Genomic DNA, 27,899 nt, shown 5'->3' on the forward strand with positions numbered 1-27,899 from the left:
GTATTTTAGTGAGAATTTTCACATCTGTGTTCATCAAGGATATTGGTCTGTAGTTCTCTTTTTTGATGGGATCCTTGTCTGGTTTTGGGATCAAGGTGATGCTGGCCTCATAAAATGAGTTTGGAAGTTTTCCTTCCATTTCTATTTTTTGGAACAGTTTCAGGAGAATAGGAATTAATTCTTCTTTAAATGTTTGGTAGAATTCCCCTGGGAAGCCGTCTGGCCCTGGACTTTTGTTTGCCTGGAGATTTTTGATGACTGTTTCAATCTCTTTACTGGTTATGGGTCTGTTCATGTTTTCTATTTCTTCCTGGTTCAGTTGTTGTAGTTTATATGTCTCTAGAAATGTATCCATTTCTTCCAGATTGTCGAATTTGTTGGCGTAGAGTTGCTCATAGTATGTCCTTATAATTGTTTGTATTTCTTTGGTGTTGGTTGTGATCTCTCCTCTTTCATTCATGATTTTATTTATTTGGGTCCTTTCTCTTTTCTTTTTGATAAGTCTGGCCAGGGGTTTATCAATCTTATTAATTCTTTCAAAGAACAAGCTCCTAGTTTCGGTGATTTGTTCTATTGTTTTTTTGGTTTCTATTTCACTGATTTCTGCTCTGATCTTTATGATTTCTCTTCTCCTGCTGGGTTTAGGGTTTCTTTCTTGTTCTTTCTCCAGCTCCTTTAGGTGTAGGGTTAGGTTGTGTATTTGAGACCTTTCTTGTTCCTTGAGAAAGGCTTGTACCTCTATATATTTTCCTCTCAGGACTGCCTTTGTTGTGTCCCACAGATTTTGAACTGTTGTGTTTTCATTATCATTTGTTTCCATGAATTTTTTCAATTCCTCTTTAATTTCCTGGTTGACCCATTCATTCTTTAGAAGGATGCTGGTTAGTGTCCATGTATTGGGGTTCTTCCCAAATTTCCTCTTGTGATTGAGTTCTAGCTTCAGAGCACTGTGGTCTGAAAATATGCAGGGAATGACCCCAATCTTTTGATACTGGTTGAGACCTGATTTATGACCCAGGATGTGGTCTAATCTGGAGAATGTTCCATGTGCACTAGAGAAGAATGTATATTCTGTTGCTTTGGGATGGAATGTTCTGAATATATCAATGATATCCATCTGGTCCAGTGTGTCATTTAAGGCCTTTATTTCCTTGTTGATCTTTTGTGTTGGGGGCCTTGCGCCTAGAAGGGGTTAACCCAATAGAGCAACAGTTCTTGGGAACCTCTTCAACTGAGGACCTTCACAGGTGGTGAGCTATTTCTAGAGTGCCACCGTGTCTCCCTGGTGATTGATATGAGAACATTGTGAGGGTTGGCTTGTTGCCATTGCAGCTGCTGTCTCAAGACTAAGCTAATAAGGCTCCTGTGTTGTGAATATTGAGTTATGGCCTAAGTGTCCAAATCATGAAGGTCAAGGCTGTCTGATATCTCTGCATGACCAGCTATTCTCAGGCCAAAATAGAAACTAGCACCACATGTACAAGAGGTGATTCCCTTACTGTGTGGTATAAATCAGAACTCTGCAAAATAAACTTTGGCACTTGCTTGACTCGTTCGCCTGTGTCCCTCCTGTTCCCCACATTCCCTTTCTTCATTCTCCTATCCTTCAACCCTCCTCCCTCTTGTTGTGCAGGACACGACAAGTGGCACCCGAACAGGGACCTGAAGACGAGTGGCATCTCAATTGAGGACTTTGTATCAGGTAGGAGAATCCAGGTGGTTTGGAACGACAGGAGTAAAATATGGGGACAGCTCAGTCAACCCAAGAGGGTTATTTTTTGCAGGCCCTGCAAGCTCTTCCAAAGGAGAGAGGGTCAAGAGTCTCCCGCAAGACTCTTCAGGGATTTTTTGAGGTTGTTAGTGATTTATGCCCCTGGTTTCCTAAGGAAGGGAGTGTAGATTGTAAACATTGGCGCCATGTGGGTCAAGAAATTAAGAATCAAATGTTTGCTTGTGGCGCTGCAGCAGTTCCAGATGGTACAATGAACCTCTGGTCCCAGATTCGGGAACTTTTGGACCCTGAACATTCTATTGAGTTATTGTCTTTAAAATCTCATTCAGGAGGAGAAGAAGGTGAGGATTTTCTAATATGCAGTTTAAGCCCTTCTCAGGGCAGAGATTGCATGATGGCGTCGGCACCGTCTCTCCCCTCTTTGAAAGAATTATTCAATAAAAGTCATATATCTGAAAGTTCTCCTGGTGTGGTTCCTTTACTGCCCCCGGTATTGATAACTTCAGGGGGTGATGAAATTGAAAAGGATGATGTTTATCTTGATGATGATAATGTCTTCCATGTTTCCTCTTCTCCAGCTCTGTTGCGCTCCGTTTTAGATACACCATGTAAACAACTGGTACTGAATAATCCTTTATTACGTGTACTCATGTTGGGTTTAATACTACTCCATCCTTAGGGGGTGAATCTAAGATAAAATCCACATGTGAAATCCCAGATACTGGATGGCAGGCGCCAAGTCATAAAGTGAAAGTAAGACCTAAACTTGCTGCTTTTCCTGTAATGGCTGCGCAACAAAGCGCACGGTCATTTTCTGTATCGGGAGTAACACCGTTACAGCGCGCTTTGTATCAAGCACAGCAAAAAAGGGAAGATGTTGCAGAGTTTTCTGCATTCCGTGTTACAACCAACAAGGACAAAGAATTTACACAGCTCTAAATTTCAAAGTCTTGAAAGAAATTAAAACTGCCACTGCTCAATATGGTCCTACCGCTCCTTTTACTTTATCTCTACTAGATAATTTGGGAAGGGAAGCTTTGTGTCCTGGTGACTGGAAGGTCATAGCTCAAGCATGTTTATCAGGTGGAGATTTCCTATTATGGAAGGCTGAATTCACTGAAAGAGCTAATGAAATGGCCTTGTATGATAGAAGAACACAGATTCCTATTACTTATGATATGTTAGTAGCAGCTGGACCTTATTATGATGTTGGCATTCAAATAGACTATCCAGAGATTGCATACACTCAAATTAATGAATGTACTCTTAAGGCTTGGAAGAGATTACCTACTACAGGGGCCCGAACTGAGGAATTATCTAAAATTCGACAGGGACCTGATGAACCCTATCAGGACTTTGTGGCCCGTCTCTTAAAAGGTGTAGGTAGGATTGTAATGGATGGTGAAGCTGGGACTATTATAGTCAAACAATTGGCTTATGAAAATGCTAACTCTGCATGTCAGGCTGCCCACCCTGCTTAGAACAGGGGTCGGGGCTTTGTCTGTATTTTTCCACAGGATGAGGAAGCACCGCGCTGGCTCCCGGCAAGATGGATGCGACTTCTCCCTGATAAAGAGGAGAATGGCCAAACTTCAGCTGAGTGAGCCCGGGAGACAACGTTCTCGACGTCAAGCAACACCTACTTGGGGCACCGTGAAAGCCCTTTCTTCTCGAGCTGTGGCGTTAGTTAAATCAGCAGATAAGCCTGTTACCCTAACCAATTTGTTCTTAGCATTCCTTGCTTTGTTAACTGCTGCCTCAGAGGCTCGCCCTTATTGGGCCTACATGCCCTATCCGCCTACTGTTCAGGCGGTTACTTGGAGTGACCCGTCTCCAAGGGTCCAGACAAATTTTACTTGGGCTTTTGGAGGCATAAGTGATACTGTCTCACCTGATACTGCTGCTCATGAATTTAATTGGATGGGCCTTGCTTCGGGCTCTCCCATTTGTTTTCAGTTTCCCCGAGATAATCAACAACCAGTATATGGGTGCCTGACTGCTTCTAACTCCTCACATACTTTAAAATACTTAGATGGTTTCACCATGAGTTATGATGAGGAGGCAGAGACTTCCATAGCTAAACCAGGAGCTAAGGAAGAACATTGGACCCTGCTGGAGGTACAATCAGAAACTTTGCCCATTCATCCGGTGGTTGGGATGACTCCTTTAAATAATCCTTATTGCCCTACTTCTAGTACCTGGCGCACCAATTCAGCTCCTTGGGTAGAATGTTTACAGAGACATCCACAGGTTCTTATTCCCCATGGTATCACCGATGTCTCTATTACTGATTGGTCTAAGAGCAGAAATCTTAACTCCCGAAGGTCTCAGACTGCTGGTATTGATTCTCTTAATGTTCATCCTAATGCTATCCCTGGTAGCATGTTTTCTACACCACAGGGTATGTTTCATCCAGAGCTTTGGAAGCTTGTGGCTGCTATGGGACCTGTTACCACAGATGCACCTCTGTCTGCTTATTACCCAGCAACTGGAAAGCTGACCTTAAGAGCTTGTGTCCCTTGACCCTTCCTATTGGTTGTTGGGGCAGGAATAATATCAAGATATACAGTTAATGGAACTATTATGTACAAGCTTCGCTGTCCTCGCTGTATATTGACTTAATTGTTTGCCTGCTTTCGGTTTGCATAGGTCTGATCGGCCTACAATGTTATTTTTAGTTATGCAGCCGCCTTATGTTTTATTGCCTGTAGAAGTTACAGGACCTTGGTATGCTAACTATGGATATCAGTTCGCTTTGGAATTAGAAAAACAGTTAAAGCGAACGTGTCGGTTTGTTGGGTTACTTATAGCAGGTCTTGCAGCTTTAGTTTCCCTAATAGCCACAGCCACTGTCTCTTCTTTGGCATTATCTCAGAGCCTTCATACTGCAGAACATGTTAATACTCTGTCTCGAAATATATCTCATGCTTTATCCACTCAGGAGACCATCAATAGAAAGATATTGAGTAGACTAGATGGCCTTGAAGAAGCAGTAGAATATTTGGGAAATCAATTATCTCTGTTCCGGACTCAAATGTCATTGATATGTCATGGAGGATATCAACACATATGTATTACACCCTTACCCGCGGATAACCACTCCTGGGAAAATGTTCAGAGACATTTGCGTGGCATCTGGCATCATACCAACTTGAGCCTGGACCTGGCTGAGCTACAATCACAGATTAACACCATCGGACAATCACACTTGGACATTATAGACCCTTCTAATATTGCTGAACAATTCCTGAGAACCCTCAGGGGTTTTAACCCTGGGAACATTTTGCAACATTCCTTTTGGCTATTCTGTGTATTGCTCATTTTAATTGTACTAATTGCAATCATATGGTGTTGTATTTGTAATAGGTGGAACAGGTCGGCTGCTTTGACATAGGCACAAATCTATTTTCTGCATTTAAAACAAAAAGGGGGAAATGTTGGGGGCCTCATGCCTAGAAGGGGTTAACCCAATAGAACAACAGTTCTTGGGAACCTCTTCAACCGAGGACCTTCACAGGTGGGGAGCTATTTCTAGAGTGCCACCGTGTCTCCCTGGTGATTGATATGAGAACATTGTGAGGTTTGGCTTGTTGCCATTGCAGCTGCTGTCTCAAGACTAAGCTAATAAGGCTCCTGTGTTTTGCGAATATTGAGTTATGGCCTAAGTGTCCAAATCACGAAGGTCAAGGCTGTCTGATATCTCTGCATGACCAGCTATTCTCAGGCCAAAATAGAAACTAGCACCACATGTACAAGAGGTGATTCCCTTACTGTGTGGTATAAATCAGAACTCTGCAAAATAAACTTTGGCACTTGCTTGACATGTACGCCTGTGTCTCTCCTGTTGCCCACATTCCCTTTCTTCATTCTCCTATCCTTCAACCCTGCTCCTTCTTGTTGTGCAGGACGCGACACTTTTGCTTGGATGATCTGTCCATTTCAGTGAGGGGAGTGTTAAAGTCCCCTACTATTATTGTACTATTGTCGATGTATTTCTTTGATTTTGTTATTAATTGGTTTATATAGTTAGCTGCTCCCATGTTAGGGGCATAGATATTTAAAATTGTTAGGTCTTCTTGTTGGACAGACTCTTTGAGTATGATATAGTGTCCTTCCTCATCTCTTATTATAGTCTTTGGCTTAAAATCTAATTGATCTGATATAAGGATTGCCACCCCAGCTTTCTTCTGATGTCCATTAGCATGGTACATTGTTTTCCACCCCCTCACTTTAAATCTGGAGGTGTCTTCGGGTCTAAAATGAGTTTCTTGTAGGCAGCATATTGATGGGTTTTGTTTTTTTATCCATTCTGATACCCTGTGTCTTTTTTTTTTTTTTCCTAGAAAATGTTCTCTTTGCTGTCCACAGGAGCCACCCGCAGACAGTTTCATTGCTTACAAAAAAGCAGTCCATCCCTCGTGCCCTCCCTGCTGTTCGGCCAGCGGGATGGCGGTCCCACAGACCAGCCAAGTGTCCGTCAGCCATTGTCCTCCCCCTCTGATTCTTCTGCTGATTCGGATGCACTCTCGGGCAAGTCATCTCCCATCTGCTGGAACCTTCTGGACTGTGCATCCCACATGTATTTGATGGTGACCTTGAATTCAGCCATCTCATACCCGAAAAGCTTCAGCACACGGGCCTGCTCTGGGGTCAGCACATCGCCCTCCTTGCACACCTCGTGGTCGGACAGCAGGGTCACCACACCTCTCTTGAGGGCGGTGGGCAGGCCCAGCTGCCTCAGCTGTGGCTCCATGGAGTGGGGGAACTGCTCCAGGGGCCCTGGGTCCAGGGTCACAGTGAAAGTTGCTTTGTTTCCAGCTCGAGCGAAGTCCATTTCCGTGTATTTTGTAAACCACTCATTCACTTCCTCCTTGGTGCAGTTGGTGAAAAGGAGACCGACCTCACCCCTCAACTTCTTGCTGACCTGATGTAGGTTGTCTTTGTACTTGTCAGCTGGGCTTCGACCCAAGGCCACCATCATCACCTTGTTTTTGCCAAAGAACATCCAGCTGTGCTTCCAGGCGCTCCGGATGTCCTTTAGCTTGCTGTTCCTCATGTTGGCCACAGAGAAGAGGAAAAGGTACTTGTACGTGTCCACACATTTCTGAAGCTCTTCTATCAGGTTCTGTTTCAGTTCTAAGCCTTTCTTGGCAGTTTTGGTTAAGGAAACTTTCTTGTCGCGCTTGGATTTGGGCATCGCGTTGCAGGCACATGCGGCAGAAGGCGGTACCCTGTGTCTTTTGATTGGGGCATTTAGCCCATTAACATTCAGGGTAACTATTGAGAGATATGAATTTAGTGCCATTGTATTGCTTGTAAGGTGACTGTTACTGTATATTCTCTGTTTCTTTCTGATCTACTACTTTTAGGGTCTCTCTTTGCTTAGAGGACCCCTCTCAATATTTCCTGTAGAGATGGTTTGGTGTTTGCAAATTCTTTCAGTTTTTATTTGTCCTGGAAGCTTTTTATCTCTCCTTCTATTTTCAGTGATAGCCTAGCTGGATATAGTATTCTTGGCTGCATGTTTTTCTCGTTTAGTACTCTGAATATATCATGCCAGTTCTTTCTGGCCTGCCAGGTCTCTGTGGATAGGTCTGCTGCCAATCTAATGTTTTTACCCTTGTATGTTGCAGACTTCTTTTCCCAGGCTGCTTTCAGGATTTTCTCTTTGTCGCTAAGACTTGTAAATTTTACTATCAGGTGATGAGGTGTGGACCTATTTTTATTGATTTTGAGGGGCGTTCTTAGCATCTCCTGGATTTTGATGTTTGTTCTTTTTGCCATATTAGGGAAATTCTCCACAATAATTCTCTCCAGTATACCTTCTGCTCCCCTCTCTCTTTCTTCTTCTTCTAGAATCCCAATTATTCTAATGTTGTGTCATCTTATGGTGTCACTTATCTCTCAAATTCTCTCCTCGTGGTCCAGTATTTGTTTGTCTCTCTTTTGCTCAGCTTCTTTATTCTCTGTCATTTGGTCTTCTATGTCACTAATTCTTTCTTCTGCCTCATTTATCCTAGTAGTAAGAGCTTCCATTTTTTATTGCACCTCATTATTAGCTTTTTTGATTTCAGCTTTGTTAGATTTTAGTTCTTTTATTTCTCCAGAAAGGGCTTTTATCTCTCCAGAGAGTGTTTCTCTAATATCTTCTATGCCTTTTTCGAGCCTGGCTAGAACCTTGAGAATAGTCATTCTGAACTCTAGATCTGTCATATTACCAATGTCTGTATTGATTAGGTCCCCAGCCTTTGGTACTGTCTCTTGTTCTTTTTTTTGTGGTGAGTTTTTCTGCCTTGTCATTTTGTCCAGACAAGATTTGCTTTCTCCTCCTCTGGAATTCCACTGTTCTCCTTGGTGAGTGAAGTTGGTCTTGGCTGGGTTTCTTGCTAATCTTCTGGGAGAGGAGCCTGTTGTAGAGATTCTCAAGTGTCTTTGCCCCAGGCGGAATTGCACCACCCTTACCAGGGGCCGGGCTAAGTAATCCTCTCAGGTTTGCTTTTGGGAGCTTTTGTTCCCTGAGCGCTTTCCATGGAGTTCTAGAGGACGGGAATGAAGATGGCGGCCTCCCAATCTCTGGCCTGGAGGAGCTGAGAGCTCAGGGTCCCACTCCTCAGTGCGCCCTCAGAGAAAAGCGCCCAACCGCCCCCATCTCCCTGGCCTCTGGTCGCGCTTGGAGGAAGGCGCTCAATCGCTCACACTTGGAGAAAAGTGCCCGGTCGCTTCCATCTCCATGGCCTCCGGCCGCACTCCGAGCTCACCCAGCCCGCGACCGGTTCAAGGTAACCCCGAGCTGAGAGCTCACTCTTCGGCTTTGTCGTTGTACCCAGCTTCCCCGCTCTAACACCTGCAAGCTCTGAGACACTCAGACACCCCTGGTCCTTCTGTGACCCCGCGGGACCTGGGGTTACACTGACCCCACATGGGCTTTCCCCCAGTTCAGCCTCTGGAGCGATGTCCCTCCATGGAGCAGACTTTTAAAAGTCCTGTTTTTGTGCTCTGTTGCTCCACTGCTTGCCGGGAGCCGGCCCCTCCCCCCGCAGTCTATCTTCCCATCACTTTGGATTCACTTCTCTATAGGTACTACCTTTCAGAAAGTGATCGATTTTCTGTTTCTAGAATTGTTGCTCTTCTTCTCTTTGATTTCCCATTGGATTTGTAGGTATTTGCAATGGTTAGATAAGCTATCTAGCTCAGCTCATCTCCTGCTCCCTGATGTTATCTCAGCCTGCTACTTCTCCGCCATCTTGACTCCTCCCTCCCAAGGGATAATTTTGATGATCTCAGATTTCTCAATGAATTCTAAGATCTGACACCGAAAGCACAGAAATAAAAGGAAAAATACATGCATTGTACATCATCAACATTAAAATTTTTTTTGATGAACACTGAGACCATCAAAATTGAATTCTACATTTTAAGGGGGGGGGTACTTATATGTTATGTGGAGATATATCTCAGTACAATTGTTGTAGAAAAGTAGAAGGTTTGGGACACCTGGGTGGCTCAGTATGGCTAAGCACCTGCTTTCAGGTCAGGTCATGATCCCAGGGTCCTGGGATCAAGTCCAGCATTGGGCTCCTTGCTAAAGGTGGGGGGAGCCTGCTTCTCCCTCTCCCTGCTCTGCCTGCTGCTCCCCCTGCTTGTGCTCTCTCTCTCTGATAAATAAATAAAATCCTTACAAAAAGTAAATTTGGAAAAAAAGAAAAGAAAAGTGGAAGGGAGGAAGTGAGAGAGAAAGGAAGCAAGGGAAGAAAAAGGAAGGAGGAGAAAAGAAGAAACACTAGTGTACATACCTATGGAGAGTAAAAATGGATCAGGGAAATCAAATTTTAAGATCTTCTTGGCATTTTCCACAAAGGGATCTTGTGGATTGTTGAGAGAATCAATGTTCACTCCAAATGATGTGCTGGTAATCACGTCCATGCTGTAGGCCCCAAAGATGCTGTGAGAGAAACAAAGACATGTATAATTAAGATCAGCACCTCTTTAATATCCTTATCCAACACATGCAGCAAGAAGTGTATGTAGATCCCATGCTCAGGCAAGACAAGAGCCACACTTTCAGAACCAGCATCTGGGTCATCTGAAGAGTCTATATACCATCACATTCATTCATGTGGTGTTCATGAGGTGCCAGTGATACAGCTGGCCTTGTCCTGGGGTGATGGGGACATTAGGGCAAGTTAGACACACCTCTGAGTTCAAAGAGCTCAGTCATGGAGGGATAGAGACACAAAGTCTGACAAATTACAGTAATAAATTTTGAGTGTGTGCAATAGAAGGTGGATAAGCACTGTGTCTGAGCAGGACAAATGGTGGAATAATGAACCCTTTCTCAGGGAATCAAGAAAGATGAAACTGGTCTGGATCTTCTCTCACCACAGTAACTATGCTCAGAGGTTATTCCTCAACAGTATATTACAGAACACCAAGACCATATTCTGTGCTGCCAGAAACATCATCCCTTCTTCTCTATACCCCAACTAAGGCTTCTTCATGAAAGACCCACTCTTTCTCAACAACAGAGATCTAGCTTGCCCTGAGGGCATACTCATTTCTGGAAAATGTAAGAACAAAGAATGTTCCTAGTTAAAATATATATATTAAATCAATCCAAAATTGAAATGGGGGTGCCATATCTAAGTGGTCATATGGCCTAGTTTTCCCAGGACAGTTGCAATGTACATCTGTTTAGCCTGCATAATTAAAATATATCCAATTTAGGCAAAACAAATCTATCATCTATCTATCGTTTATCTATCTATCAATCATCATCACCCTACCTATCCCATGTGCAGGGCCTTCTCCCTTTTGAGATTAAAAGATGGACAAATGGTTATAAAAGTTAATATTTAGTATTTGCTAATATCCTCAACAAAATCAGGGAAGGGTTTAAGTTGTTCCAAGTTCCATAGGGTAACTTTTGTGCTCCACCCAGTGCCCAGGAATATGTACCAAGTACGTTCCCCTCCCACCATTCCATACTCTCTACACTCATGTTTCTTCTTTTCAAACAATGTATTTTTGTCTTCTAAAATGTCCGAGGTGATGATTAGGCAAGTAAATAAATCCCAACTCATGCACACAAAAGAAGACTCTTTTTCTCTGGACTTCCCTGCATTTTGAGGTGAGCTACCTCTTCTTGGCTGGCCCACTGAAGTTGTAACACCATACACCTACATCAGCTTGTTCACTGGAGTAACTCAACAATGGGAATTGACTCTGTGGCAACAGCTGGGAAGTGTCATGACAGAGTTAGAATCCCAGCAACTGGACTCCTACTTACTCTTTCAAGTTGATAGGTTTGCCTTTCTCTGCCTCCTTCCTCAGGTTCCTCACCAACACATCTCCATACTGGCCAATGATGGGGAACATCTACAAACAAAATACATGACCACCTGAAGTTAAATATGAGAATCAAGTCCTAGGATGACATAGCTTTCACAAGCATGGAGCAGTAAGGGCATTTAATAACAAGTTTTATCATGTCTCTTCCAGAACATGAAGATAAAAGACCATTTTGGGGAAGCCCAAATATAGTAGAGTACCACTTAGAGATGGACTATGACCTTATTTTCTATCTGTCCCCAGGAATATTCCTTAACTTCCTAATTAAAAGTTCTGTTCTTTTCTTACCTCCTTGAGTTTTCCGCTGGTGAAAGTTGGAGACAGCAATGTTCGTATTCTCTTCCATTGTTCATCCTCAGACATAGAGATAGCATTTTTCATTAATCCCACAGGACCAAAAGACTAGAGTCAAAGCAAAACATATTTTGCCCTACATAAGTTTTGTAGGTCTCCACAGTTTGGAAAATTTGTTAAATGGGCATAAATTACTCATCAAATGTTTTTTATTATTATATTTATCATTATATTATATATATTTATAATATGTTATATTATATGTTATGTATAATATATTATATTTATTGATATTTATTATATTCATTATTATATATTTATAATATTTCTATTATTTATTTTATTTTATTTTATTTATTATTATATTATTATTTATTCATTTCCTTATTTGAGAGAGAGAAAGAGCATGAACAAGGGAATAGACAGAGGCAAACTCCCCGCTGAGCAGGGAGACAGAATCAGGGCTCAATCCAGGGACTCTGGGATTATGACCTGAGTGAAGGCAGATGCTTAACTGTCTGGGCCACACTTATTCACCAAATACTTAATGACTGTCTACTTAGTAGCAGTCCCTATGCTAGATGCTCAATAGATATTTATCCTAAATACCTAGCGTCCTGCAAGGCTGAAGGAGGCATCAAGTCACCTGACGTCCTTTCCAGACTTTATACTCCAATCTCCTTTTTCATGTAAATGTGGTATGGAAAATTTGGTGGGGAAACTACTCCTCCAGGGGAAATGGTAGAATTGGATTGGTGGAAGATAGCCAGATAGCCTGGCAAACTGTATGTTGCCTCAGACCTCTTGTCTTCACATATATGTACAGCATGAGCATCTGTAAAAACATGTCTTGATATGGTGATTTTTTATTAACATGTAATGCATTATTTGTTTCAGAACTCAGGTCTGTGATTCACTAGTCTTACACAATTCACAGCACTCACCATAGCACATACCCTCCCCAATGTCCATCACCCAGCCACCCCATTCCTCCCCCTTCCACTCCAGCAACCCTCAGTTTGTTTCTTGAGATTAAGAGTCTCTTATGGTTTTTCTCTCTCTCTGGTTTTGTCTTGTTTCATTTTTCCCTCCCTTCCTCTAAGATCTTATGTCTTGTTTCTCAAATTCCTCATACATTGAGACTATATGAGAATTGTCTTTCTCTGATTAACTTATTTCACTTAGCATAATACCTCTAGTTCCATCCACATTGTTGCAAATTGCAAGATTTCATTTTTTTGATGGCTGAGTAGTATTCTATTGTATTTATATATCCCACATCTTCTTTATCCATTCATCTGTTGATGGACATCTAGACTCTTTCCATAGTTGGGCTATTGTGGACATTGCTGCTATAAATATTGGGATGCACGTACTCCTTCAGATCACTACATTTGTATGTTTGGGGTAAATACCCAGTAGTCCAATTGCTGGGTTGTAGGGTAGCTCTATTTTCAACTTTTTGAGGAAGCTACATATTGCTTTCCAGAGTGGATGCACCAGCTTGCATTCCCACCAACAGTGTAGGAGGATTCCCCTTTCTCTGCAACCTCCCCAACATCTATCATTTCTTGACTTGTTAATTTTAGCCATTCTGACTGGTGTGTGGTGCTATCTCATTGTTGCTTTTTATTTGTATTTCCCTGATGCCAAGGGATGTTGAGCACTTTTTCATGTGTCTGTTGGCCATTTGTATGTCTTCATTGGAAAAATGTCTGTTCATGTCTTCTGTCAATTTCTTTTTTTTTTAATTTTTTATTTCTTTTCAGAGTAACAGTATTCATTGTTTTTGCACCACACCCAGTGCTCCATGCAATCCATGCCCTCTCTGATACCCACCTTGATTAGACGATTTGTTCTTTGGTGTTGAGTTTGATAAATTCTTTATAGATTTTGGATACTAGCCCTTTATCTGATGTCATTTGCAAATATATTCTCGCATTCTGTCAGTTGTCTTTTGGTTTTGTTGGCTGTTTCCTTTGCTGTGAAAAAAGATTTTTTATCTTGATGAAGTCCCAATTATTCATTTTGCCCCTGCTTTACTTGCCTTTGGCGATATTTCAAGGAAGAAGTTGCTGCGGCTGAGGTCAAAGCGATTGCTGCCTGTGTTATCCTCAAGGATTTTGATGGGTTCCTGTCTCACATTGAGGTCTTTCATCCATTTTAAGTCTATTTTTGTGTGTGTGGTGTAAGGAAATGGTCCAGTTTTTATTCTTCTGTGTGTGGCTATCCAATTTTCACAATACCATTTGTTGAAGAGACTTTTTTCCATTGGACATTCTTTCCTGCTTTGTTGAAGATTAGTTGACCATAGAGTTGAGGGTCCATTTCTGGGCTCTCTAGTCTGTTCCACTGATCTATGTGTCTGTTTTTGTGCTAGTACCATACTGTCTTGATGATTATAGCTTTGTAATAGAGCTTGAAGTCTGGAATTGTGATGCCACCAACTTTGGTTTTCTTTTTCAATATTCCTCTGGCTATTTGGAGTCTTTTCTTGTTCCATATAAATTTCAGGATTATTTGTTTCATTTCTTTGAAAAAAGTTGATGGCATTTTGATAGGGATTGCATTAAATGTGTAGATTGCTCTAGGTAGCATAGACTTTTCACAATATTTTTTCTTCCAATCCATGAGCATGGAATATTTTTAGATTTCTTTGTGTCTTCCTCAATTTCTTTTGTGAGTATTCTATAGTTTTCTGAGTACAGATCCTTTGCCTCTTTGGTTAGATTTATTCCTAGGTATCTTATAGGTTTGGGTGCAATTGTAAATGGGACTGACTACTTAATTTCTCTTTCTTCTGTTTTGTTGTTGGTGTATAGAAATGCAACTGATTTCTGTGTATTGATTTTATATCCTCACACTTTACTGAATTCCTGTATAAGTTCTAGCAGTTTTGGGGTGGTGTCTTTTTGGTTTGTTCACATAAAGTAAGAGAGTTTGAGTTTGACTTCTTTGCTGATTCAGATGCCTTTTATTTCTTTTTGTTGTCTGATTCCTGAGGCTAGGACTTCTAGTACTAAGCTGAATGACAGTGGTTATAGTGGACATCCCTGCTGTGTTCCTGACCTTAGGGAAAAAGCTCTCAGTTTTTCCCCATTCAGAATGATATTCACTGTGGGTTTTTCATAGGTGGCTTTTATGATATTGATGTATGTACCCTCTATCCATGATTTTTTATCACTGCTTCAATTTCCTTACAGGTTATGGGTCTGTTCAGGTTTTCTATTTCTTCCTGGTTCAGTTTTGGTAGTTTGCACATCTCTAGAAATGCATCCATTTCTTCCAGATTGTTTCAGTTGCTGGCATATAGTTGCTTACACTATGTTCTTATAATTGTTGGTATTTCTTTGGTGTTGGTTGTGATCTCTCCTCTTTCATTCATATTATTAATTTGGGTCCTTTCTCTTTTCTTTTTGATAAGTCTGGCTAGGAATTTATCAACCTTATTAACACTTTCAAAGAATCAGCTCCTAGTTTTCTTGATCTGTTCTACTGTTCTTCTGGTTTCTATTTCATTGATTTCTGCTCTCATCTTTATTATTTTTCTTCTACTGGGTTTAAGCTTTATTTGCTGTTCTTTCCACAGCTCCTTAGGTGTAGGGTTAGGCTGTGTACTTGAGACCTTTCTTGTTTCTTGAGAAAGGCTTGTATTGCTATAGACTTTCCTCTTAGGACTGCCTTTGCTGTGTCCCAAAGATTCTGAACAGTTGTGTTTTCATTTTCTTTGGTTCCCATGAATTTTTTAAAAATTCTTCTTTAATTTCCTGGTTGACCCATTCATTCTTTAGTGGGATGCTCTTTAGCCTCAATGATTTTGAGTTCTTTCCAACTTTCTTCTTGTGGTTGAGCTCTAGTTTCAAAGCATTGTGGTCTGAAAATATGCAGGGAATGGTCCCAATCTTTTGGTACCAGTTGACACCTGATTTGTGACCCAGGATGTGATCTCTTTTGGAGAATGTTCCATGGGTACTAGAGGAGAATATATATTCTGTTGCTTTGGGATGGAATGTTCTGAATATATGTCTGTGAAGTCCATCTGGTCCAGTGCGTCATTTAAAGTCTTTATTTCCTTGTTGATCTTTTGCTTAGATGATCTCTCCATTTCAGTGAGGGGAGTGTTAAAGTCTCCTACTATTATTGTATTATTGTTGATGTGTTTCTTTGATTTTATAGTTAATTGGCTTATATAATTGGCTGTCCCATGTTAGGGGCATAGATATTTTAAATTGTTAGATCTTGTTGGATAGACCCTTTATGTATGATATAGTGTCCTTCCTCATTTTTTATTACAGTGTTTGGTTTAAAATGTAATTTGTTTGATATAAGGATTGCCACCCCAGCTTTCCTTTGATGTCCATTAGCATGGTAAATTGTTTTCCACCTCCTCACTTTAAATATGGAGGTGTCTTTGGATCTAAAATGAGTCGCTTGCAGACCACATATCAATAGTTCTTATTATTTTTTTAACCCAATCTGATACCCTGTGTCTTTTGATCGGAGCATTTGGCCCATTTGCATTCAGGGTAACTATTAAAAGATATGAATTTAGTGCCATTGCATTGCCTGTAAGGTGACTGTTACTGTATATTGTCTCTGTTCCTTTCTGGTCTGTTACTTTTAGGGTCTCTCTTTGCTCAGAGCACCCCCTTTGATATTTCCTGTAGGGCTGGTTTGGTGTTCACAAATTCTTTTAGTTTTTGTTTGTCCTGGAAGATTTAATCTGTCTTTCTATTTTCAATGACACCCTACCTGACTATAGTATTCTTGGCTGCATATTTTCTCGTTTAGTTCTCTGAATATATGATGCCAGTCCTTTCTGACTTGCCAGGTCTCTGTGGATAGATCTGCTGCCAATCTAATGTTTCTGTCATTGTAGGTTACAGAACTCTTGTCCCAAGTTGCTTTCAGGATTTTCTCTTTGTCTCTGAGACTTATAAGTTTTGCTATTAGATGACGGGGTGTTGACCTATTTTTATTTATTTTGAGAGGGGTTCTCTGTGCCTTCTGGATTTTGATGCCTGTCTCCTTCTCCAAATTAGGGAAGCTCTCCACCATAATTTCTCCACTATACCTTCTGCGCCTCTCTCTTTCTTCTTCTCCTGGGATCCCAATTATCCTAATATTGTTTTATTTTATGGTATCACTTATCTCTTGAATTCTCCCCTTGTGATCCAGTAGTTGTTTATCTCTCCTCTTCTCAGCTTCTTTATTCTCCAACATTTGGTCTTCTATATCACTAATTCTCTCTTCTGCCTCATTTATCCTAGCAGTTAGAACCTCCATTTTTTGTTGCATCTCATTAATAGCCTTGACTTGGTTAGATTTTAGTTCCTTTCTTTCTGCAGAAAGGGATTCTCTAGTATATTCTATGCTTTTTTTCAAGCCCAGCTAGTATCTTTATAATTATCATTCTGAACTGTAGTTCTGACATCTTACTCATGTCTGTATTTATTGATTAGGTCCCTGGCAGTCAGTACTGCCTCTTGTCCCGTGTTTTTTGTTTGTTTGTTTGAGGTGAGCTTTTTCATTTTGTCATTTTGTCCAGAGAAAAGATAAATGAGAGAACAAAATGCTAAAAATGTAACAACTCCACCAGAAAAATATACACTAAACAAATCAGAAAAGACCTGAAACCAGGGGGAAAAGAAAAAAAAAAAGATCAGCTGGTGACTAAAACAGAGCACATACTAGATTTGGGGTGTATTTTGGTCTGTTAGGAGAAACTGCCTCCCAAAATTTTAAAGACAGAAAAACTTATATATATATATACACAAAAATAAGGGTAAATACAATGAAGGTGGAATATGACTATAAAGATGAAAATGTAAAAATATTTTAAAAAAGAAATTGATAAGAAGTTGATTGAAAAAATAAAGAAAAAAATAAAATTTTTTTAAAAAGGAGAAAATGTAATCAGGCAGCAGATACACTAGACTTAGGGTACACAAAGCCATACACTAGATTTAGGGTATATTTTGGTCTGTTAGAAGAAACTGTATCGCAAAAGTTTAATGAAAGAAAAACTTAGATTTAGAAGGGAGGGGATGGGAGGATGAGTGAGTCTGGTGATGGGTATTAAGGAGGGCATGGATTGCATTGAGCACTGAGTGTTATATGCAAACAATAAACATGGAACACTACATCAAAAATTAATTATGTACTGTATGGTGACTAACAAACAATAAAAAAGAGAAAAAAAGAAAGAAAAAATATATATGCAAAAATAAGGTTAAATACAATAAAGTGATAGAATATGACTATAAAAATAGAAATTAAAAAATAATTTAAAAAAGGAATTGGTAAGATAAGATGTTGGTTGAAAAAGGAAAGAAGAAAAATTTTTAAAAAACAGAAAAAGAAATATATAAAGAAAATTTTAAAAATTAACTTTGAAAGACTACAGAACTGAGTTGAGGGTCCATATCTGGGCTCTCTACTCTGTTCTACTGGTCTATGTGTCTGTTTTTATCCCAGTACCATGCTGCCTTGGTGATCACAGCTTTGTAGTAAAGCTTGAAATCAGGTAACGTGATGCCCCCAGTTTTATTTTTGTTTTCCAACATTTCCTTAGCGATTCGGGGTCTCTTCTGGTTCCATACAAATTTTTGGATTATTTGCTCCAGCTCTTTGAAGAATACTGGTGGAATTTTGACTGGAATGGCATTAAAAGTATAGGTTGCTCTAGGCAGTATAGACATTTTAACAATGTTTATTCTTCCGATCCAAGAGCATGGAATGGTCTTCCATCTTTTTGTGTCTTCTTCAATTTCTTTCATGAGTGTTCTGTAGTTCCTCGAGTACAGATCCTTTACCTCTTTGGTGGAGGGGATGTGGAGAAAGGGGAGCCCTCTTACACTGTTGGTGGGAATGCAAGTTGGTGCAGCCTCTTTGGAGAACAGTGTGGAGATTCCTCAAGAAATTAAAAATAGAACTTCCCTATGACCCTGCAATTGCACTACTGGGTATTTACCCCAAAGATACAGATGTAGTGAAAAGAAGGGCCATCTGTACCCCAATGTTCATAGCAGCAATGGCCACAGTTGCCAAACTGTGGAAAGAACCAAGATGCCCTTCAACGGATGAATGGATAAGGAAGATGTGGTCCATATACACTATGGAGTATTATGCCTCCATCAGAAAGGATGAATACCCAACTTTTGTAGCAACATGGACGGGACTGGAAGAGATTATGCTGAGTGAAATAAGTCAAGCAGAGAGAGTCAATTATCATATGGTTTCACTGATTTGTGTAGCATAACAAATAGCATGGAGGACATGGGGAGTTAGGAGAAGGGAGTTGGGGGAAATTGGAAGGGGAGGTGAACAATGAGAGACTATGGACTCTGAAAAACAATCTGAAGGGTTTGAAGAGGTGGGGGTGGGAGGTTGGGGGAACCAGGTGGTGGGTATTAGAGAGGGCACGGATTGCATGGAGCACTGGGTGTGGTATAAAAACAATGAATACTGTTATGCTGAAAATAAATTTTTAAAAATGATTAAAAAAATTTTCTTAAAAAGGTGAAAAAAAAAAAGAAAGACTACAGAACTGTAGGGAAGAACCATGAATTCTATGTGCTGAATGCCCCTAGCGCTGGAGTTTTGCAGCTCTCATTGATTGGTAAACTGGGTCTTGGCTGGATGGTCTTGCTGATCTTTTGGGGGAGGTGCTTGTTGCAGTGATTCTCAAATGTCTTTTCCTGAGGTGGAGTTGTACCACCCTTCCCAGGAGCCAGACTAAGTAATCTGCTCAGGTTTGCTCTTGGTAGCTTTTGTCCCCTGAAAGCTTTCCATACGGCTTTGGAGGATGAGAATGAACATGGTGGCCTCCCAATCTCTGGCCCCAGAGGAGCTGAGAGCTTGGGGCCCCACTCCTCAGTGAGCCCTCAGAGAAAAGCAGTCAATCACTCCTGTCTCTCTAGTCTCTGACCACACTCTGTGTTCACCCAGCCTCTGACTGCACGTTTCTATCTCTGGCACACAACCCCATTTAAAGTTTCCAAACTCAGCAGATTCCTGTGGTATGCTCCCATGCCACTCCTCCTGGGGGAGGAAGGGGAGTCTTCCTGGATCTGCCACTTGTTGGGTCCCTGCTCAAAGAGCAGTGGGCTGACTATGCCACAGATCATGGTTTATGGCAACCCCAAGTTGAGAGCCCAGTCCTTGGCTCCGTGTTTGCAGCCGGCTACCCCACTCTGATACTTGGGGGCTCTGCCACACTCAGGCACCCTTGGTCTTTCTGTGACCCTGAGGGTCCTAAGACCACACCATCCCTGTGAGGGTTCCACTCCCTGCTTAGCCACTGGAGTGACATCCCTCAGTGGAGCAGACTTCTAAAAGTTCTGAATTTTGTGCTCCACTGCTCTATCACCTGCTGGTTAGTGATGGAGGCTCCCTACACCCTGGGTCTATCTTTGCAAATTTAGCCTCGGATTCCCTTCTGTGCATGTCCTATGTTCCAGAAAGTGGTCACTTTTCTGTTCATAGAATTGCTACTATTCTTTTCTTCAATCTCCTGTTGAGTTTGTAGGTGTTCAGAATGGTTTGATAACTATCTAGCTGAATTCCTGGGACCAGACAAAATTTAGATCTCCTACTCCTCTGCCATTTACTCTTCTTCATATAGTGATTTAAAAAAAAAAAGTAGTAGTTAACACTAAAATGATTGATAATCTATTTGCATAACATAATAAAAAAACCTATTGGTTTAAAATAACAACAGCAAATAATCTATTTGCTATTCTCAAGAAATGATGCAGTTACATGAAAATATTTTCCCCTGTATTTTCTCCAGGGATGTAAGAAAAAAGAGGGAGATAATTCTGTTTCTCAGAAGTGAGACTGGCCTATCAAATCAACAATGTTGAATCTTTTTTCCATCTTCCAAAACTATATTTTGTTTTAAAATGGATATCTCCAATATGCATTCATGGTAAAAACTCACAAACTAGGAAGAGAGGAAAACTTCCTCAACTTAATAAAGAGCAGCTAAAAACCCTACACCTAATATCACCTCAATGAGGAAAGACTGATGTGATATCACTAGGGTGATGGGACAGGACACTCCAGCTTCTGTTACCCCACAAAGAACAACAATTAGTTATCCACAAATAAAAATAGGTCTAAGAGCTTGGGAGTACATTTAAGAAGCTTCAACAACACAGTAGAGTAAAAGTACTAAGAATAATGGCATTAAAAAGGTAGGGAGAATAGCTTCATTTTGCCTGTATCACATCAGGAGCCAGGCCAGCACTGCTCAGCACCGAGAGGACACTCTGTGGCCTCAGAGAATTCTCCTATTGGGAAAAGGACAGAAGAGTAAGAGGCCATTAGCCCAGCCCTTCAAGGCATGGCACAAATTACCTATTTTGGTTTCAAACCTTCCAGAGACTGGCATGGCTGACACATCTAAACACAGGTAGGAACAAAGAAGGGCAGGACTACCAGTACATCAAGTGGCAGGAGTGACTATGTTTCTCTGTGTCCTCCTCTGCAGAATATCCTAGCAACCTTAGCTGCTAAAGAACCAATGGCTGGCCCAGCACTGTGTATCCTCTAAGATTTTGCTATTGATGGTCCCAGGGGATTTCACATTTGCAGACTCCAGCTGCCAGAGTCCTGCTGTATCCCATCTGCATACACTTGAGTTGCTTCAGTCAGTTCTACCACCTACACCCTGATCCCTGGAATCTGTATACCTTTGTGACTGGGTTTATGTACAACACCAGCTCAGATCCCAGCACATTTAAGATATAAGGCCATACCTGACTCCTGTCACTGGATTGCACTGCCACATGAGACCACAGCTAAACCTTAAACCTATACAAGTTACACACTGCCAGCCTGAACTCCAGTAACAAGCATCCACTGCTGTGCATGCAGTAATGACTATCCCTGAAGCCACATAAGTGCACACAGGCAGCCCAGACACTCAAGCCTACCTGTGTGTTCACAGTTGGCCAATGTACTTCTGCTGGACCCAGGCTCGTTTGGGGCATGTGATTGCTTTCAGCCTCCACAGATGAGTGTGTGCATAGGACCAACTCTGGCTACCACCCTGCTTGGTGTAGTTCCAGTCTCCTGGTGCTGGATCTGGTGCTGCTGCTGAAGACTTCAAGAGCTACGGCAGCCACAAAGAACCCTCCACTGCTTTACTACCAAGGATCATACAATTGCTGAAGGTGTGGGCCCCAACTGCCTGAACCAATGGTGCCCTCTAGATTATTTCAGATTATGCAGTCAAATATAATGGGAAAAAAACTGGGGAGAAACACCTCCAAGATTTATAGGACACCATCAAATGAAACAATATTCACACTACGGAAGTCACAACAGGAGAAGAGAGAAGTGGGCAGAATACGTACTAAAGAAACAATAGCTGAAAAATTCCCCAAATTGGGAAATATATGAAAATCTTGGGATGTGAAGCTTAAAGTCCCCTGTAAGACTGAATCCAAAAAAGAATTCACTAAGACACAGGATAATAAAATTGTCAAAATTTAAAGACAAAGAAAAAAATAAGAGACAAAGAAAATGTCTTGAAAGGAGCCAGGGACAAGGAACTCATCCCAAAGAAGGGAACACCCATAATAATGCTGTCAGTGGATTCCTCAGCAGAAATCTGGAAATCCAGAAGACAGTGGATGATTTATTCAAACTGCTGAAAAATAAACACTAGCCAAGAATACTTTACCCAGAATAGAAGGCCTTCAGAAATGAGAGAGAGATAAAGATATTTCTGGATAATCAAAAAGTGAAAGAATACGAATACCCCACTTACAAGAAATACTAAAGGGAATTCTACAAGCTAAAATAAAAGGACACTTACTAAGAACATGAAATCACATGAAAGTACAAATCTTAATGGTAAATATAAATATATAATCAAATTCAGAACACAGTGATATTATAGTAATGACTTGCTAATCACTCATAACTCTAGTGAAAGGTTAAAAGAAAATTAAAATAACATAGCTAAAATAATTTTCAAACACACAATATGAAAATATGTAAATCTTGACATCAAAAACATAAAACTGGGGGTGCCTGGGTGGCTCAGTGGGTTAAAGCCTCTGCCTTCGGCTCAGGTCATGATCCCAGCATCCTGGGATCGAGCCCCACATTGGGCTCTCTGCTCTGCAGAGAGCCTGCTTCCTCCTCTCTCTGCCTGCCTTCCTGCCTGCTTGTGATCTCTCTCTCTCTGTCAAATAAATAAATAAAATCTTAAAAAAAAACAAAAACATAAAACTGGTGGAGGAGGAGTAAAAGCATTGTTTTGAATACAAACAAAGTTAAGTTCTCATCAGCTTAAAATAGACTGTTACATGTATAAGATATTATATGTAAGCCTCCTAGTAACACAAAGCAAAAACCTAGAGTAGATTCAGAAAAGATAAAGAGAAAAAAAATCAAAGCGTACCACTATAACAAAAACTGTGAAATTACAAAGGAAGACAAGAAGAAGGAACAACTGATCTATGAAACACTTGGATTACTGACCTAATCATGCCAAATCTTTACCTATCAATGATTACTTTAAATGTCAATGTAACACAATAGGAAATCCATAAATAGACCCACAATTATATGATCAGTTAATCTTCAACAAATCAGGAAACAATATCCAATAGAAAGAAGACAGTGTCTTCAACAAATGGTGCTAGGAAAACTGGACAGCCACATGCAGAAGAATAAAACTAGATCACTTCTTCACACCATATACAAAAATAAGTTCAAAATGGATAAAAGATCCAAATGTGAGACAGGAAACCACCAAAATCCCAGAGGAGAACATAGGCAGAAACCTCTTTGACCTCAGCCATAGCAACTTCTTATTAGACACGTTGTGGATACAAGGGAAACAAAAGCCAAAGTGAACTATTGGGACTTCATCAAGATGAAAATCTTCTGCATAGTGAAGGAAACAATTGACAAAACTAAAAGGCAGTCTATGGAATGGGAGAAGATATTTGCAAATAACATATGTGATAAAGGGATAGTATCCAAAAACTATAAAGAACTTATCAAACTCAACACCCAAAAAACAAGTGATCTGGTTAAGAAATATTTCACTTATTTGTGGAGCATAACAAATAGCATGAAGGACAAGGGGAGTTGGAGAGGAGAAGGGAGTTGAGGAAATTGGAAGGGGAGGTGAACCATGAGAGACTATGGACTCTGAAAAATAATCTGAGGGGTTTGAAGGGGCCGGGGGTGGGAGGTTGGGGGAACCAGGTGGTGGGAATTATAGAGGGCACGGATTGCATGGAGCACTGGGTGTGGTGCAAAAACAATGAGTACTGTTACGCTGAAAATAAATTAAAATTAAAAAAAAAAAAGGAATGGGCAGAAGATATGAATATACACTTTTCCAAAGACACCTAGATGGCTAACAGACACATGAAAAGATGCTCAACAACACTCATCATTAGTGAACTACAAATCAAATCCATTATGAGACATCACCTCACACTTCTCAGAATGTCTAAAATTAACAACTCTGGAAACAACAGATGCTGGTGAGGATGTAGAGAAAGGGGAATTTGCACTGTTGGTGGAAAGGTAAACTAGCGCCATCACTCTGGAAAACAGTATGGAGGTTCCTAAGGAGTTAAAAATACAACTACCCTATGACCTGGCAATTATACTACTAGGTATTTACCCATAGGATACAAAAATACATATTCAAAAGGATACATGCATCCCAATGTTTATAGCAGCATTATCAACATTAGGCAAACTAAGGATTGAGCACAAATATATCCATAGACTGATGAATGGATAAAGAAGATGTGAGATCTATATCATCTATATATCTCTATCTCTATCTCTATCTCTATCTATATCTATCTATGCGTGTGTGTCTGTATATACACATATATATGTATGTGTATATACACACACATATATATATATTCCATTATACATATATAATGGAATACTATTCAGCCACCAAAAAGAAAGAAATCTTGCTATTTGCAACAGTGTGAATGAAGCAAAAAGAGTGTTCTGCTAAGTGAAACAAGTCAGTCAGAGAAAGACTAATACCATATGATTTCACTCTATATGGAATTTGAGAAAGAAAACAGAAGAAAATTTAGGAAGGGGGTAAAAAAGGGGTTTCAAGAAAGTAACAAACCATAAGAGACTCTTAATGATAGAGAATAAACTGAGGGGTGATGGAGGGAGGTGGGTGGGGAATGGGCTAGATGGGTGATAAGCATTAAGGAGGGCACTTGTGATGAGCACTGGGTGTTGTATGTAAGTGATGAATCACTGAATTGTACTCCTAAAGCCAATATTGCACTGTATGTTAACTAACTGGAATTTAAAGATAGATAGATAAATAAATAAATATATGTAAATGGAGAGATAAATGGATAGAGAATATGGAATATTGCTCAGTTTTTAAAAGGAAGGAAATCTTGTCATTTCCAAGCATGGATGAACTTAGACAACATGGACAACAGGCTAGGAGGACTACACCAGACACAGAAGGACAGGTGTCTCATGATCTCACTTATAAGTGGAATCTAGAAAAATAAAGTCAAGCTTAGTAACAGAGGGAAAATGTTAGCTATCAGAGGCTGAGGAGGAGGGCAAAGGCAAATGGTAATAAAATGGTACAAACTTTCAATTTTAAGATGAGTAAGTTCTGGAGACAACATACTACATGGTGATTATAATTATTAATACTGTACTATATACTTGAAATTTGCTTAAAAAGTAGATCTTACATGTTCTTAATATACATGCACACCCACATACCAAGTAACTGGGTGGTGATAGATATGTTACTATGTTTCATTTGTCATAATCACTCTATAAATGAAAACATCACATTTAAATATACAGTTTTCATTGTAAAAATGTATATATAAATTGATAAATGGCAAAAGATTGAATATTTTGCCTTAACATCAGGAAGAAAGCAAAAATGTTCACTCTCACTACTCTTAGTCAACATCATAATAGATCTCCTAGCTAATGCAATAAGACAAAGCAAAGAAATGAAGGCATACAGATTGGAAAGATAAAATAGGAATGTCCCTATTTCAGGTGATATAATTGTCAATGTAGAAAATCTTGAGGAATATAAAAAGAAGACTTCTGTATCTTATAAATGAGCTAAGCTAGGTTATAGGAAATATCAACACCAAAACTCAACCACATTTCTACATAATGAATATGTGAAAACACATTAAGAACACAATAATAATTATATCACACAAAGAAGGTGAAACATTTGAGATGCGTGTTGAACAAAACATGTGTTCCTACACTGAGAACTTAATGTTGGTGAAAAAATTTAAAGAAAACCTAAATAAACACATATTGTGTTCATGCATTAAAAGACATGACTTAGTAAAGATAGAAATTTTTCACAAATGATTGACAAGTTTAAATCATGTCTTTTAAAAAATCCCAGTGAGGGTGTGGTGCAAAAACAATGAATACTGTTACGCTGAAAAGAAATTTAAAAAAAAATTTAAAAAATCCCAGCGAATATTATGTAAACATAGATTAGCTAATTCTAAATTTGTATGGAAAGGCAAAGGAGCTAAAATACCTACAATTCCAATGAAAAATAAAATGGGAGGAATCACTGCTCGTGATGCTGAGACTTACTATATGGCTGCAGTAATCAGGAGAGCCTGGTATTGGTGGAGGGAGAGATACAGAGATCAATGAACAGAACAAGAATGAGAAATAGACAACACACACATAGGCCCAACTCAATTTTGATCCTGGTACAAAAGCAATTCAATGGAGGAAGTATAACCTTTTCACAAATGGTGCTGGAACAATTAGACTCCATTGGCCAAAAACAAGGATCTTTGACTTAAATTTCACATCTCCCAATTAACACTAAAAATTGACACAAAATGGATCACAGACTTAAATGTGAAACATAAAATTATATAAGATTTATATTACAGATGTAAAACATAAAACAATATAAAACTATATACTTAAATGTAAAACATAAAATGAACTACTTTGAGAAAATCCTGGGGATGTAGGGCTAGATAAAGATTTTTCAAACTTGAGGCCAAACTCATAACCCATAAAAGGAAAAAAATGTTAAATTGGCCTTATCAAAATAAAAAATGTTTGCTCTCAACTTCATAAAATCTATATATGAAAAACCCACAGTGAATATCATTCTTAATGGGGAAAAGCTAACAGACTTCCCTTTGAGATAAGGAACATGACAAGGATGTCCACTCTTGCCACTGTTGTTCAACATAGTACTGGAAGTCCTAGCAACAGCAATCAGAAAACAAAAAGAAATAAAAGGTATTCAAATTTGCAAAGAAGAAGTCAAACTTTCTCTCTTCACAGATGACATGATACTCTATATGGAAAGCCCAAAAACTCCACCCCCAAACTACAAGAACTCATACAGCAATTTAGTAATGCGGCAGGATACAAAGTCAATGTTCAGAAATCAGTTGCTTTCTTATACACTAATAATGAAAACACAGAAAGGGAAATTAGAGAATCAATTCCATTTACTATAGCACCAAGAACCATAAGATACCTGGGAATAAACCTAACCAAGAGGTAAAGAATCTGTACTTGAGAGGCTACAGAATACTCATGAAAGAAACTGAAGAAGACAAAAAAGATGGAAAAGCATTCCATGCTCATGGATTGGAAGAATAAACATTGTTAAAATGTCTATACTGCTTAGAGCAATCTATACTTTTAATGCCATCCCAATCAAAATTCCACAGACATTTTTCAAAATGCTGGAACAATCCTAAAATTTGTATGGAACCAAAAAAGACCCTGAATTGTTAAGGAAATGTTGAAAAAGAAAAATAAAACTGGTGGCATCACGTTGCCTGATTTCAAGCTTTACTACAAAGCTGTGATCACCAAGACAGCATGGTACTGGCACAAAAACAGACACATAGATCAGTGGAGCAGAATAGAGTCCAGATATGGACCACAAGTCTATGGTCAAATAGTCTTTGACAAAGCAGGAAAAAATATCTAGTGGAAAAAAGACAGTCTCTTTAATAACTGGTGCTGGAAAAATTAGACACCTATGTATAGAAGAATGAAACTTGACCATTCTCTTACATCATATACAAAGATAAAATCGAGATGGATAAAAGACCGCAACATGAGGCAGAAATCTATCAAAATCCTAGAGGAGAACATAGGCAATAAACTCTTCAACATCAGCCACAGCAACTTCTTTAAAGACATGTCTCCAAAGACAAATGAAACAAAAGCAAAAATGAACTTTTGGGACTTCATAAAGATAAAATGCTTCTGCACAGCAAAGAAACAGCCGACAAAACAAAGAGGCAAGCCACGGAATGGGAGAAGGTATTCGCAAATGACACTACAGACAAAGGGCTGATATCTAAGACCTATAAAGACCTACTCAAACTCAACACTCAAAAAACAGATAATCATGTCAAAAAATGGGTAGAAGACATGAACAGACACTTCTCCAAAGAAGATATACAAATGGGTAACAGATACATGTCCATCATCATTAGCCATC

The 27,899-nt window shown here is 39.8% G+C and overlaps 2 protein-coding genes across 4 annotated transcripts in view; both read right to left on the reverse strand.

Annotated features, from left to right (window-relative positions):
- LOC125090641 (cytochrome P450 3A12-like) overlaps positions 1-27,899 on the reverse strand; it is a 56,986-nt gene that overhangs the window by 19,122 nt on the left and 9,965 nt on the right. For all 3 annotated transcript variants that reach the window (XM_047713497.1, XM_047713500.1, XM_047713498.1), the window contains 3 exons: positions 11,369-11,482; positions 11,019-11,107; positions 9,526-9,674 (listed from right to left, as the gene is read on the reverse strand). In XM_047713497.1, coding sequence (XP_047569453.1) covers positions 9,526-9,674; positions 11,019-11,107; positions 11,369-11,482 — 352 coding nt within the window. The remainder of the gene's footprint in view (positions 1-9,525; positions 9,675-11,018; positions 11,108-11,368; positions 11,483-27,899) is intronic.
- Positions 6,057-6,954, reverse strand: LOC125090649 (mRNA turnover protein 4 homolog). Its single transcript, XM_047713512.1, has one exon. It carries the CDS (start codon positions 6,927-6,929, stop codon positions 6,210-6,212), a length of 720 nt encoding a protein of 239 aa, XP_047569468.1. The 5' UTR covers positions 6,930-6,954; the 3' UTR covers positions 6,057-6,209.

The sequence above is a fragment of the Lutra lutra genome, chromosome 18 (assembly GCF_902655055.1).
Source record: "Lutra lutra chromosome 18, mLutLut1.2, whole genome shotgun sequence".
Classification (NCBI taxonomy): domain Eukaryota; kingdom Metazoa; phylum Chordata; class Mammalia; order Carnivora; family Mustelidae; genus Lutra; species Lutra lutra.